Source organism: Crocodylus porosus, unplaced genomic scaffold (assembly GCF_001723895.1).
Source record: "Crocodylus porosus isolate Cpor-Errol unplaced genomic scaffold, CroPor_comp1, whole genome shotgun sequence".
Taxonomy (NCBI): domain Eukaryota; kingdom Metazoa; phylum Chordata; order Crocodylia; family Crocodylidae; genus Crocodylus; species Crocodylus porosus.
This window is the reverse complement of record NW_017728951.1, coordinates 23,512,661-23,526,477: the sequence shown is the minus strand read 5'-3', so window position 1 is coordinate 23,526,477 and position 13,817 is coordinate 23,512,661. Positions and strand designations below refer to the sequence as shown.

The following is a 13,817-nucleotide window of genomic DNA, read 5'->3' as shown; positions in this document are numbered from 1 at the left end:
CTATTTATTCCATCAATACATCAGAAATCTGGCCAATGCCCCTGCTTTGGCCCAGCAAGGAATTTGAAGGTAAATTAGAAGTCAAGCTTAGAGAAAGACCTATGAATGTGTGACACCATGTCACTACATAACAGCAATGGCTTGGATCACACTACTGGATGCAGATGTCTGATTAGGGACAGGAAACTCCTTGAGGTCTCCCCTTGGTCTGGCTCCTTCCTTATCTGATCTTAAAGGGGGAATCACCTACAAGGAGTGGTGTGTAGCAGACATGCCTCACAGTCTCTGTTAAAACAGACATTGGGTAGAGACACTATGCCAAATTCATCTCTTAAATTCATTAACATCAATTCCAATGAGCTCCACTGATGGCAGAGGATTATATTGCCTGCTTTGAAGTCACCTATTGGAGAGCAAGGTGCAACTCCTCTCCACAGTCTTTCTGCCCCACAGGAGTCATCATGCACATCACGTGTGATTTATTCATTTGTGTCTTGCAAGAATATACCATGCCAGAAACCACAGAATGGCAGATACATGTGATTTTGGCCTGATTTCCGAAAGACAATAATATAAAAACATACCCAACTCCTTTCTAGGGAATTCTGGAGATGAATTTGCACTGGAGCTCCCTGCAGAAAAAAAAAGATTCCACACTGAAGCCTTGCAACCACACATTTATTCATGTCAAAATCTGCCATATCCTATGGGGCAACAGGCATTTCTATCTAAAAAGAGCCACTGGCTGCTATATTGAGCTGCTTTTAGCCTCCAGCTACAATGAAGCCATGGAAATTATTTGGCTAAACATGATTATAACTAAGACTCTGTTGCTAATTTCCATTAACGTTCGTCTTTTGTGACCCATTTCCTAACTGGCTCACAGTGGGATTTATGTTTACAGAGTTCTCTTGCATTTGCAGTGCACTTTTAATTCCCCATTTCTATGACCCAATCTATGATACCTTCATATGTTGCATGGCGAGTGACATAGGTTTTTCTTTCAAAGGTTGAGGCAGGTGATTTGGTGAGAGTAGAGCTGGGAGACTGTGCCTGCCTGTAGCCGGAAGATGAGGAGGAAGAATTCATTCTACCACTTCCACCTATAGGTAAAACAAAACCCCCTCAGAAAATAGAGATATCTCTTATAGGTGTAAAGGGATGCCTCATGTTATTCTTTGTTGGCATAAGTGGATCTCACATTAAAATGAAGGGGTAGATTAGAATTAGGGGTAAGACAGAGCCACAAAATTTGGATCTGGATCTGAACATCTCTGAAGTTCAAAGGGGTTTGCATGTGTGGTTCTAGCCCTCCTGTTTGGAGAGATATAAATCCTGATAGCATTAAAGCCAAAAGGAAGACATCAGTGAGGGCAAGCTCTAGCCCAGAAAGAGGAACCAGCTATTTCCCCAAAGCTGAGCAATACTGGGGCTTGGCTGGGGATGGGATCTGGTTTGAGTTCAGGCCCATCTGTAGATTAAAGTCTTCTGTTACGGACCATAAATATGATGAGATGCTGATTGAGAATGTAAGCGATGCTGCTGGAAAACAAGATCCATGACACAGGGTTATGTGGAGATAGGAAAATCATCTATAAATACTGCAGCAGGTAGTACTGATGGGATAATGCTCAGCGGCATGGGAATTGATATCCCTGACAGCATGGGAATCCATATCCTTATCCTTTCAGTGGACATTGTTCACTCATTAGCACAGAGAGGACACATCTTTGCTATCTCAGTGGAGTGCTTTTTGCTTAAGTCTTCTTGTGGTTATTGAGCCTGTGGTGTTTTCCCATTTAAAACATAGGAGGGAATGGCACTGAGAATGCAAGGCTTCTGTTCGAGGCATCAGCACACCCCAAAACTGATTAACTCATAGCAGCTTGCATTATTGTTCTCTCACTACAGGCGATGACTTAAAAAAAAAAAATCAGGCTGCCAAGAAGATAGTGTATCCTGAAGCACCACTGAAGTGAGCTACTTTGGGTCTGGGTTTGACTGCCAGTTAGGCTGGCGCTAATCTGCTTATGTCTGCTTCATTCAGTGGAGTCCCTCTAGACTTGACAGAAATGGATGGAACTGATTTCAGAATCTGGCCCTTATATGCTATGGGCTTCCTGCGAGTATAAAGGTCTCCTGAGGCATGTACTAATCACTTCCATATTGTGCCCACTCCATATTGCACTTCAGTTGCTCGTTTTATTCAACTCTTTTGGAGAGCTGGGAAGGATTTCTGTAATATACTCTCTTTGTGTGGTTTTACTTTCCCAAACTATCCCACAACAGCAGGGGGCATCACATATATAGAGAAATGGCTGGCAGGTGCTCTCCCCATCTCTTATTACCTTCATTTTGACAATACAGGAAAAAACCTCCTTAAAGAGAAGCCTGTGATTATAGCATATTCACAAGGAAAGGAGCACAGCTCAGGAGATGGGTCATCCTTTTCACCTCTGATTTGCACCCCTTATTGTAAAGCTGCCCTTGGAAAATGTGATTGTGGTATGTAAAACAAATTTCCAGATAACTCATACCCAGCATTTCAAAGAGCTAGGGTCATCTGGAAAATGGTTCTGCCTTCTGCTGAGAATCTGTTCCATCCTGGGCAGGAATGGAAAGTCAAAACATTGAAAATTTTGGGGAAACAAAAAATTCCCAGAGGCTTTAAATAGGAAATGTCCACAAGAGAAGTGCGGGAACTTACGATTGAAACAAAATGATTGGACATTTGGCCGTTATACTGTCGTCACAGTTTCTCCCTAATGAAAAATATAGTTGAATCAACATATCTCCCTTCTGAAAGTGTCAGTTTTGACCAAATTGTATTTTCTGAGGGGAATGGTTCATGTGAAAAACACTGACCAGTTATACCGGTTATACGCTGACTAACAGCAATGAGAGTCAGAAGTGCCAATCACGTTGTAGGAACAGGACAGTCACAGTAAGCTTGCTCTCGCCATTCACATACAAGTTTGAGAACAATAAGCATCTGCTGGAGGCAACCTTGGGATGTGCCCATCTGCCTCCTTCCCTGATCTGTTTAAGTTGTTTTTGCTCTCTGCTCATTCCCACTGGGCTTTTTCACTACCTACTTGAAGTCACATAGCTGCTGCCATGGGTGTAAGTCCTCTTTTCTACTCCACTTCCTCCGCCATGGGCTGATGTTTTGATCCCACTGCTGCTCCCTCCTTCTGTACGAGACAAACACAAAATGAGATTTCCTAATGGCCTATGAGACCAGGACAAGAGCAAAGCAGCAGCACAAGGGGGTATCCAGGGCTGGTGATTACTAGACCAGGAGGCATCTTTGGAACCATCTGTGTGGATGGAGTTATCAGTGCTGGAGAAGCCAGCCATCCTACACCCCTTTTCCTTCCTCAAGCTCTAAGATTGTGCATGCACAGAACAATACAGTGATGGGTACAGATACCTGAATTTGATCGAGTGCTTGAACCTATAGAACCATACTTGAGTAGCACTGCACCTAGCCTACTATTTAGTCCAAGCTCTATACTTCCAGTACGCAAGCTATCTTGTTCAGAGCAAGCTTGGGGATCTCTATACATGGCTTGTACTGTGCCACAGAGATGCACCGTAATGGTGAGACTGCTGAAGTGACTGAGGGCTATACATCACTTCCATTTTTTATCCAGCCCAAAGCAACTTTCTTACTCAGGAATCACATGCAAGAAGCACAGAGGATTTCCTCATGCTGGTGCAGGGAAGTGTAAATCACAGCTCCTGCCCCAAATGATCTCTTATGGATCATCTTTGGCTATATCCTAGGGAAAGGCTGGTATTGTACTTTTGGCTGGTATTGTACTTTTTGACCTCCCTCTGAGTGTTGTGCTAGGAGAAAGAGTACTTAAGGAATATGCAAGGGGAAACAGCAAATCAGGGAACCCTACAGCCAATCTGTCTGTGCCATCACTGTATTGTGTCACCTGCTTCTTCAGGGGATACTCTTATTCACCTATGGGCCAGCTTTTCTTAACTTCACCCACAGGGAACTTTCTTCTTTGGAGGCAACACATCAAAATATAAACTCTTGCTCAATGCTTGATCAAATAGTTCAAGGGCTCAACTCTAGCCCATGAATCTTAAGTCATCACCATTAGCTTCTTTCTCATGCCATGTCAGCAGGTCCCCAAAGACTGTCCTTTCTGATAGTGACTAACATTACAGGAGGAATTGCTGAACACTTTATAGTACTTCAAAGTCACACCAAGCAAATGCACCAAAATCCACGGAAGTGCACATATTGCAGAAATCTGATGCCTAAATATTCACTTACTTGGTGGTAAGGATGTCAGTCTTGTGGTTACAGTCTCTGTAATAACTGTGGAAAGAAAAAGTTAAAGTTAGGGCTCTAAACCAACCAGGCAAGGGGCAGGTTTTATGCCAGATTTTAGGATGCTCTTGAGACCATACAGACAAACTGTTTTCCAACCAATACATATGACACCTATGATTTTCACAGAAATTCACTGTTTGGCTGCCTTTTCTTTGGTACTCTCATTGATCTTTTTGATCAAATTGATCTCCACGTTGCTGCCAGTACCAAAAGGTAGTTAGTTTAAACCAGATTAAATTTGTTGCATGCAGCAGCCTAAAAGCTCCTGAATGTGTGATTCAGCAAGTGTTGTTAGTTCAAAGCTAGCTTGGTGATGTCTACAAGACCTACAGTATACACATACTCTCCCTGTTGTACAAGTGTTGCACTGAAACATAAAGCAACTTGTCCAAGATCACACAAGAGGACTATAGCAGTGCCAGGAATCCAGAACCCCAGTCCAGCTTTTCACCATGAAGCAAGATTAGTTGCACGCAGCAGTGTAAATTCTCCTGAAAGTTTACTGTGGTGTCTATGACAAGACATACACCTGCGAAGCTTGAGGGAAATGCAGGCTACACGTCTGGCCAGGCTCAGATCTGATCCCCTGTAAAATTTTGGACCAATTTTTTATATGGATCTTTACTTACATCTTTCGGTGACTTCAGATCCGTCTTGTTTGGTTTTCTTTGTTAGGGAATCCATACCATTACCACCTGCAGGAAAGGCAGACAAATTGCACTGAAAGGAACATAATTTCATAGACACTTGATATGAGCACTACAGCAGGATGAGTCTATGTCTGATCACCAGCTGGTTTGGAGCTACCAGAGATGTACAAACAGAGCTTAGGAATGAATGGTTAGCCAGGCACCCAGTGGAAAGCAAAGGAATTCTTCCTGGAAATGGAGACAACAGACCTCTAAAAAAGCAAAGCATCCAACCTATTTGTGGAAAACAGTTGCAAACTGACCTGTGCTCTTTCTATTTTTTCAAATCTGTGTTTCTCTTGTCATTAACTCCGCTACCTAGAGCTAAAGGACTTGCTGGGTGCTTTTTTTTTTTTGCTGCCACATTCACTTGCCCTACCAGCTTATATTTTTAAGATGAATATTCTACATCTCCTAATATCGAAAAACAATTTTAATTAAATCATATATTTTATTGATTGCTTTCTTACATACTCAGCAACTTCTGCCAAAGAGAAACATCTGGACAAACCAGACGTTAACTGTCCTATTGACCATGTATAATGTAGACCCACTGTATAGCCCTATAAAAATATGATGATTATCACCCTACGAACCCCGGTTATGTATCAAGACCTCACCGTGCTAGGGAAAAATAAGGATGACGCTTGCTCCAAATTGCTTAAAATCTAAGGCTAGAGACAAAAGATGTATATAGGCAGACAAGGGGCCAGTAGTGTTCCACATATAGAGATATGTGGATAGACAATGCAGATCTTGTAGTGCAGAACTTGCGTAGCCATACACAAGATGGGTAAGCAATATCTATATAGGTTTTGTCAACTCAGCACTTATGTCCACCAAACTGGTGCCCACATTACACTGTCATTCTCTAGCTGTGCCCAATGTGATGCCATACTGTGCAACAGGCAATAAAAACTAATGTTATGTGTTAAGGAACAGGCAGCTTACGTGCATTTACCAACAGCATGCCCTCAGAGGGAAAAAGATGGATTATTTTCTTTCTGCTCAAGAGACTGCATTTCCTGTGTGAAGCATAAGTGACATCCAGCAGCTGGTAGGTTTAACTTCAGAGAGACCATCCCTGTCTACAGACATTCCTGTTGTACCCCAGGAGCTTTTCTGCAGGCACGTGAGTATGACTGCTGAACTTGACACCATGCTTTCACCAAAGCAGGAGAAGTAGCAGGCCAGATGCTAACTCAAAGAGTCATCATGAGCAGTTCACACAAAACAAGCCCAGACACAACAGGAGGCATGGAAGGTAGACTAAGAAGGAGAGATGGCAAAGCCAACAACTAAGATGGGAGTGAGCAAACTCCCTGGAGCCAAACCCACCCCATAACTCAGGGAGAGATTAGATCTGGATTCAGATCAAAGCTTCATGACTTCATGACTTAACTGTCTCTATTATGGTGTAACTCTGCTCCTTTCTGAGCTGGAACCAAAAGACAGGATTAAAAAAACAAAAACAAAAAAACAACAGTCCCATGTACCTCCTTGGAGCAGGACTAGATGACTGAGCCGCTGTGGAGATCCTGTCTACTGCAGTGATCCTGCTATTGTCACCAGTGGTGAAAATGCAACAGCACCGCCAAAAGCGTTAAGTGTTACATTGTCTTTGGGTATGTCTATACTGAAATCATAGCAGTGACTGCCATGTAATTTAGACACATCCCGCTGGCTTTAACCTAGCTCAGTTGGGTAATAAAAGTAGTTTATCTGCACCAGCAAAGAGCTCAGCATGAACTAATTCACCTTCTTTCTCAGGTGAGCTCATGCTACCATGGGTAAACTGCTACCAGCAACCAGGTTACTTTAGGTTAAGCTATCTTAGGTATGTCTAAGCTACACAACACTCATTGTAGATCTATCCTTACTGACTTTTATCCCTGTTTCTAGCCAAAAGTGTAATCCCAGGAAGCATTAGTACTGTCTGCCTTCGTTTTTGCAAATACACTGATGTGAGAAAGAATTACACAGTTAGGGAAAACCAACAGTAGCCAAGAGAAAATTCCCCTGGATAGAATGAAATGTTCAGTCTCACAGTCTTAGTTTTACTAGAATAATATCTCACCATGCCTAATAAACCTAGTCACCAGAACAGGGGAGATTTTAACATGCTAAAAGTACTAGAGTTGTTCTCAAACGAAATTCCACCGAATCTTTTAGGGATTCCACCTTATTTGAAGACGTGGAGTTTGACTTGAAAGCAATGTGTTTAAAGGCTGATTCTCTAAGAGATTCAGGCAAAATTCTGTTCCAAGTTCTCAGGAGTTTTGTTTGAGCAGCAAAGGGTCAGGATTGAATTGACAAACACAGAAGATGGGTTCAATTTTTCAGTGCTTTAAGTTACATTTCAGTTACATTTGTGCAAATCAAGCGTAAAACATCCCCAGTTTGACACACTGCCATGTGACACTCACTTTGTACAGACACAAAGAAAGATGCCATAGGAAACACAGTCAGGAATCAGGCATAATATCCTAAGGAAGAATGTGCTGTCTTGTCCCTGATAAAAATCACATTTGCCGTAAACGTGGGTTGTAACCTCAAGTTGCTCTGTCTTTAAATAACTCTTGCATTCTCAAAACTGGCTGGGAACCCAGACAGCTGAGTGGAGAAAGGACACCCTGAACAATCACCTTGATTACAAAAAGGATGATTATTCCCCTTCCCTATAACTCTTCATCTAAGTAAGTGTTCAAAACAGGTCCTAGGGATGTTCTTACAGTGCACAATTTAAGTGCTTACGAAGTTATTGAGAATGTGTCTCTTTGTATCATCAGTCACTTTGTCTGCTTATTTTTCCTATAAGTAAACTGTAGCAAAACATTGGCCAGATCCTGATAGCTGCAGAGCACATCCCATCTCAAAGCATTTCCATAGGAATTGCAGGGGACCAGCTCCATTCAGGTTCAGGCTGATTGTGTGTCATGGCTAGAGAAAAGGAAACTCAAGAGTTTTGGTTTCTGCAAGCCTGCAGACTGTTGTTTTTAGTCTGAGGTTCTGTGAAACATTTTCCTTTATCATCTCATTTAAACTATTTTCCCCAATGGCAATAGGTATTTCATACAAGCTTGTGCTACAAAAGCAATGAAGACTCCAGCTGAGATTGTCAGTTGCCTCAAGGAACTGGTGCCTAAAGCATATTCACAGCTTTTGAAAGGCTCCAACTCCCTGTCTTTGGGTCTACTGGGGAAAGACACATCAAAGGCAACTCAAGTTTTTTTCCAGAGGGAAACAGATTGGAACTTCACAAGTTTTGCATCCTGTTCTAGAACACAATTGTTTTAAAATGGATTTAAGACTGATCCTGCATATGCTCACAGAAGTATGGGACTTTACTCATGTGAGTAGTCACTGACCGCACCCAAATCCTTACGCAGTAATAGCTACTGCATGCAGCTACCTGCAATTCACAATGAAGCCACTAATACTAACAGCTATGACTTCAGCGATCTGCTCAAGTGAGGAAAGTCATACACTTTCTGAAGTGTATGCAGGATGTGGGACTACATTTGGAAAGCATTATTCCATCTGCAGGGTTTAAATTACACTTCTCTGCACAGATGAGTCCCTGGTCATTCCCCATGGGGTGAGGATGGTGCTTCAGCTGTCATCCAATTTCTATCCAGACTGGGCATGGACTTAAATGTTCCTGCACTAAACATAGCTGGTGGAAATTAGTGCCTGTATGAGCTCATTTCCTGGCCATGCCAATGTTCAGGCTAAGGATATCTACATTTTGTAGGCTGCTTATCTCCCATTTTGCAGCACCATGGCCTTCTTTCCTGGAGGGTTTTCCACCTCTGAGAGTTTAACGATGTCACTATAGACAAGAGGTTGTTCCACTCGCTCTTGACAATCAAGAGTGCTCTATTTTAACACTGCTTATATAACATAAGAAGAACAAATGAAAATAGACCCTTCCAGGTAACCTACACATCCCTGGGCTGGAGGGACAGCTGGCTCTGTGCTCCAGCTTTATTCCACAGAGTGACACTAGTGCAGTTATCAGCCTTTTCTTCAACGAACTATTCGGTCTGAGTTCCAGTAGCTCCCAGTGCTGATTTACTGCACAGACATCTGTCTGGATTCACAAAGATATAGCTATGGGCTATGTAGGAGTCAAGCAAGAAAATCTCTGTTGAATCATAGAAACCTTTAGCAAACATCCCTGAGCTACGAGATTGTGAAATGGGATAGCTCTCAAGCAATAGGAGGTAGGCAGAGTTAAGTTACAAGAACTGTCCATCCTTTTGAGATTACTGTATGAAAAGTGCCATGTGAGCCCAATCTTGAGCAGGTCAGGGTTTCTCCTGAGCTGTGCCCCAACTCATTTCAGTCTGAACAAAGGGTGTGCAATACGCCTGCAGGATCAAAGAAAGAGCGCAAGCCCATAATTCAGCCAGAATGGCTCGACTAGGCATCCACACAAACATACGTACGTCGTCTGTCTCCAGGTGCATCTGTTATTTTAAATGCAATGGAATAACATATTTAACTATTACTTCCATGAGATATGCTTTCACAAACACAAGAAGAGTTGCATTATGGCAGGTCCTACATAATGGACACTTAATATAATGAAGGGCCTAAAGATGCTCAGCAAATCTCAGCTGCTGCAGTTACCTGGACAAGCCAAACTTTCTGGTTATTTAAAAAAATAGCTACTACTTGCATACGGCAGGAATAATGTTTGTTCTATATATTTTGTCATTGGGGAACTTCTTACATTAATTTATATTTGTAGAGAGATATTTTAATGGAAGTGGTTGCTTTGCATTCTGTTAGTTTCTACACCTATCATTTCTGTTTTCATGTCAGGAAATTGCTGCATTCCTAATCAGGAAAACGAAACACACTCTGATCCTTTTAACCCATTTAAATTTCTTCAGCTGTGATGTATTCTGGTAGAAAAAGGGACACAATGAAGTGATGCAATTAATGATGTTGATGAAAATCTTTGATCCTATTTTATGGAAAGGATTCCACAGAACCCATAATCCTTGATCAAACTCATATTCTGAGGTCAGGTAAATTGTTCAGAACAGCAATACTAATAAAGTAATTCAAAACCAAACCACCGCTTCCATGACACCTAACATCCTTCAAGGTGTATACTTTGTTAGCTACATCTTTTACATGTCACCAACATTCAGCTAAGAAAATAAATCACAGCCTTATTCTGACCTTCACTCACAGTCTAGGACCAGCGTGTAATATTAGCCACACTCGGCTCTAATTTATAATCTGCAGTTCTTTGTTTCAGAAGGCAGGGTGGAGCCTTGACTGGATTGTACAATGCAGTCACAATCATCTACCCTCAAGAGCATGGTTTTCTTTCTGCCCAAAGCAAAAACAAATCCAAATTCAAAGCAAGAACAACCTGTCCTGCACCCTTCTCATTCCACTTGTACAGAGGGAGTTAAATATTCCTACAAACTGAGACTTTCCAGTCAGGGTTTCTAAAAAATGGGTAAGCTTTATGATCATCCATTTCATAGCTGGAGAAACTGAGGCAAAGGAACTTTCCCAAGGTGATACTGACAGCAAGCTGCAAAGACAGGAATACAACCCAGGTGTCCTGAGAAACAGCCCTGTGACTAGACACTAGAGCCCACTGCACAACACATTCAAATGGATTTTCAAATAAAGCTTTCCTGACTTGCTTTGAACCAGTTTTTAAGTGTACCATACAATTCTTGGCCTCTTAATCTTACATGAAAACAAATTTGTCCAGGAGTCCATGATATGTGACTCACTGCTGATAAATAGCTCCCTTTGTCTGAAACTGATTTCCTTAAAAGCAAAGTTGGTGCCTCCCAATATATAGTTTCATCCTAAAGTGGCTGTTGGTGCTGTCTGGTTTGCAAGTCAGTCCACCCAGGGTCCTAATATTGTCCTCCACTTTCACCAGCTCCCCTAAAGTCAATCTTCACGTTCATTCCAAATACATTCTTTTTAAAAGCAAGCACCAGATAACTTGCATCTTGCAATGCAGATAGCTGTTCTTCCAGATCCTAACACAGCTAGACACTTCCTCAGCCGCATGATGATTTTACAATAAGCATTCAAAGAAAAATATCTACACTCTCATTTACATTCCTCATACCTCAGCATATCAATGTCTTTCACTAAGCATCCATTTAAAGAGCTCCCCCTAGTCCAAATGTAGGTAGCCCAAAGTAACCCAACACTTACATACTTGATAGGATTTTTATATTGGATGTCCCACAGAATTTTTCCCTTTTTTCCTCTAAAAAAACCACATTGGCTGTGCAGGGAATCTGGAAAAGAAATAGTACAGAACACTTTTTTTTTTTTTTGGCTTCTTATTTTACTTACCTGGAGCCTTTAAGCTAATGACCTGGAAATCCCTCTTTCTTCAACTGTTTCCTGTCTCTCAAAATTTGCTACCTACACTTTATACTGCATCCCTCCAAAGGTGTGTGATGTCTGACTGATCCTCCAAGAATGTTCTTCTCTTCTTGTATTTAATCTATTTCACCCCCCCTTTACTTTTCTTTCCCAAGTCTTTGCTCCCAGACAAGTACTGACAAAGGTGTGTTTTGTTTTCTTGCCTCACTCCACCCTCCCAATCAACTGACACACAGTGTAAAAAATATCTGCCTCCAGGAATCAAACTTTATTGAAAGGTGAGAGTGCTTATGCCTACCTGGTCAGGTAAATTAACTATTTAGAGACAGGGACAAAGACTTAAGTCAGAGGAAATGACTTATTATGGCACTGCTTTCTCATACATGATTTGTGCATTGTTGGTGCAAATTTCACCTGTTTTGGCTTTTATTACAGGTCTGTACATCATCTCTAACAGGCACTTCTGCAAGGGCTTAGGGCTTGCTAGGGCTTAGTGAGGCAACTTGAGTATCAAGAGCCAAATCCACAACTACTGCTAGTTGGGGTAGCTCCATGGAAGTCACCACCTTCCAGTCATCACCAATACTGATGCAGCATTTACAAGGCAGCACTGTTAGGAAGTTTCATGCACCAAACTGTATGACATGAAGGAATAATCTCCCCCATGGCACTCCAGTGTGAAGTAAGAATTTGTTTTGCTTTCTGCTCTTTTCACAGGGATTGTGCTGGTGCAGGTGTGGCAAAGATGCAGGCTGTATCTTCACCCATCACTTTCACGTCTTTACAAGAAATGTTCTGTAGCATTTGGGAGAGCAGCTGGAACCCAGGGCTTCCCTGCCACTCAAGGTGTGAGGCCCCTTGGCTCCTGATTGCAAAGGGCTAGAGGAAAATATCTTTTGAACTTACCAATACTGCTCCAGGTCAACCGAATGGATCACTACAAAGAACTCACCACCCAAGGGAGAAGTGAGCTGCCCCTACAATGCCTAGGTGCTTCACATCCCAGTGTGGACCACTAACCACAGGGCCAGTGCTTTGGCTTGACAAATTGGACAAGTAATTAAATGAGTTCGGGGGAAGTAGAAGCTGATCCTCAGGCCCTGCCGAACTGCACATGTGCAAGACCTGATGGGGGAAGACAAAGATGACCATCTGCATCTTCAAGATATTGATTCTTTGTTATTGCTCACTTTTATTGTCAAGCTGGTATTGATTCTCTACTTTGATCTTCTTCTTTAGCACTGGTCTGTAATACAAGTTACAGTACTGAGCTGCAAACATGACCCTGATGCCCACAGACAGAAAACCAAGGCAACAGGACACAGAGGACTTGATGGGCTATTCTAGGTTCTTAGACACCAGCAGTCTCTAGCTCCTGTGACTCACTGGAGAAGCACAAAAGGTCTTTACTGGAGTGAAAAATCTGAGCCTTACTTAAAAAAAAGAAAAAGAAAAAAGAAAAGCCCTGTAATTGCTCCAGGGCTGAAGTAAAAAGCTTTCACCATGTAAATGAGAAGGCATAAAAAATCTAAACTAAGAGAAGAGAAGGACATCTTTTATTCTTCCAGAAGCAGTAATGACCAAGATGCTGGGTTAGCGGTCCTGGGCAACAGACTGTTTATGGAGCTGTCCTGACTAATCACTTTATCGACTGCTCATTGAAAACAAAAGACAAGGGAAAAAGTGACCTATTGATAGATATCTGAAAAAGAAACAGGAAGAAGTATCACTCACTGTAAGCTACTTGAATCAGGATTCAAATGAGAAAATTTGAGGAAAAAAGGAGTGGTTTAGGCCAGTGATAAAACCATTGCCATCTGATGCTTGTTAGATGAGCTGTGTGAAACGAGCCAAGTGTCTTCAGTCCCATTCATAGTGGACAGGTGATATTTTCATCATAGTCTCAAGGCTCTGATTTATGGAGGGGATGAGAAATAATCCACACCATCAAATGAAGACAGTGGACTTACAGGTAGGCAGCAGTGCTGAAAATGAGACTCTCATTGGCTCCCCGTTTGACAGTCTCAACAGACGGGCTATAAATTAAAGGGCCATGGATACTGCCCCCTTAAAATGGTGTCTAAACAGTAGGGACAGGACACATTTAGATTGGGGAGACATGTTAATATCTCATTTTGTCATTTTTTTTACCCTGGTGCACACTTCTAAAAATTGCTCCCTAGAGTCTGCCCCAACTTAGATTCTCTTGGTGCTATAACTGATGGAGCTATATATACAGAAGAAAAAGACTTGGGGGTCATCATTGACCACAAGATGAACATGAGCCTCCAATGCAATGCTGCGGCTAGTAAAGCGACCAAAATGCTGGCGTGCATCCATAGATGCTTCTCGAGCAAATCCCGGGACGTCATTCTCCCCTTGTACTC

General features: G+C 42.0%; 1 protein-coding gene across 1 annotated transcript in view; it reads right to left on the bottom strand.

Annotated features, from left to right (window-relative positions):
• Positions 1–11,586, bottom strand: part of COL17A1 (collagen type XVII alpha 1 chain) — a 55,140-nt gene extending 43,554 nt beyond the window's left edge. Inside the window, exons 1-6 of the mRNA XM_019556180.1 lie at positions 11,398–11,586; positions 4,987–5,052; positions 4,298–4,342; positions 3,096–3,194; positions 966–1,103; positions 585–632 (exon numbers count right to left, since the gene is read on the bottom strand). Coding sequence (XP_019411725.1) covers positions 585–632; positions 966–1,103; positions 3,096–3,194; positions 4,298–4,342; positions 4,987–5,041 — 385 coding nt within the window. The 5' untranslated portion in view covers positions 5,042–5,052; positions 11,398–11,586. The remainder of the gene's footprint in view (positions 1–584; positions 633–965; positions 1,104–3,095; positions 3,195–4,297; positions 4,343–4,986; positions 5,053–11,397) is intronic.
• Between the last annotated feature and the right edge of the window lie 2,231 nt (positions 11,587–13,817).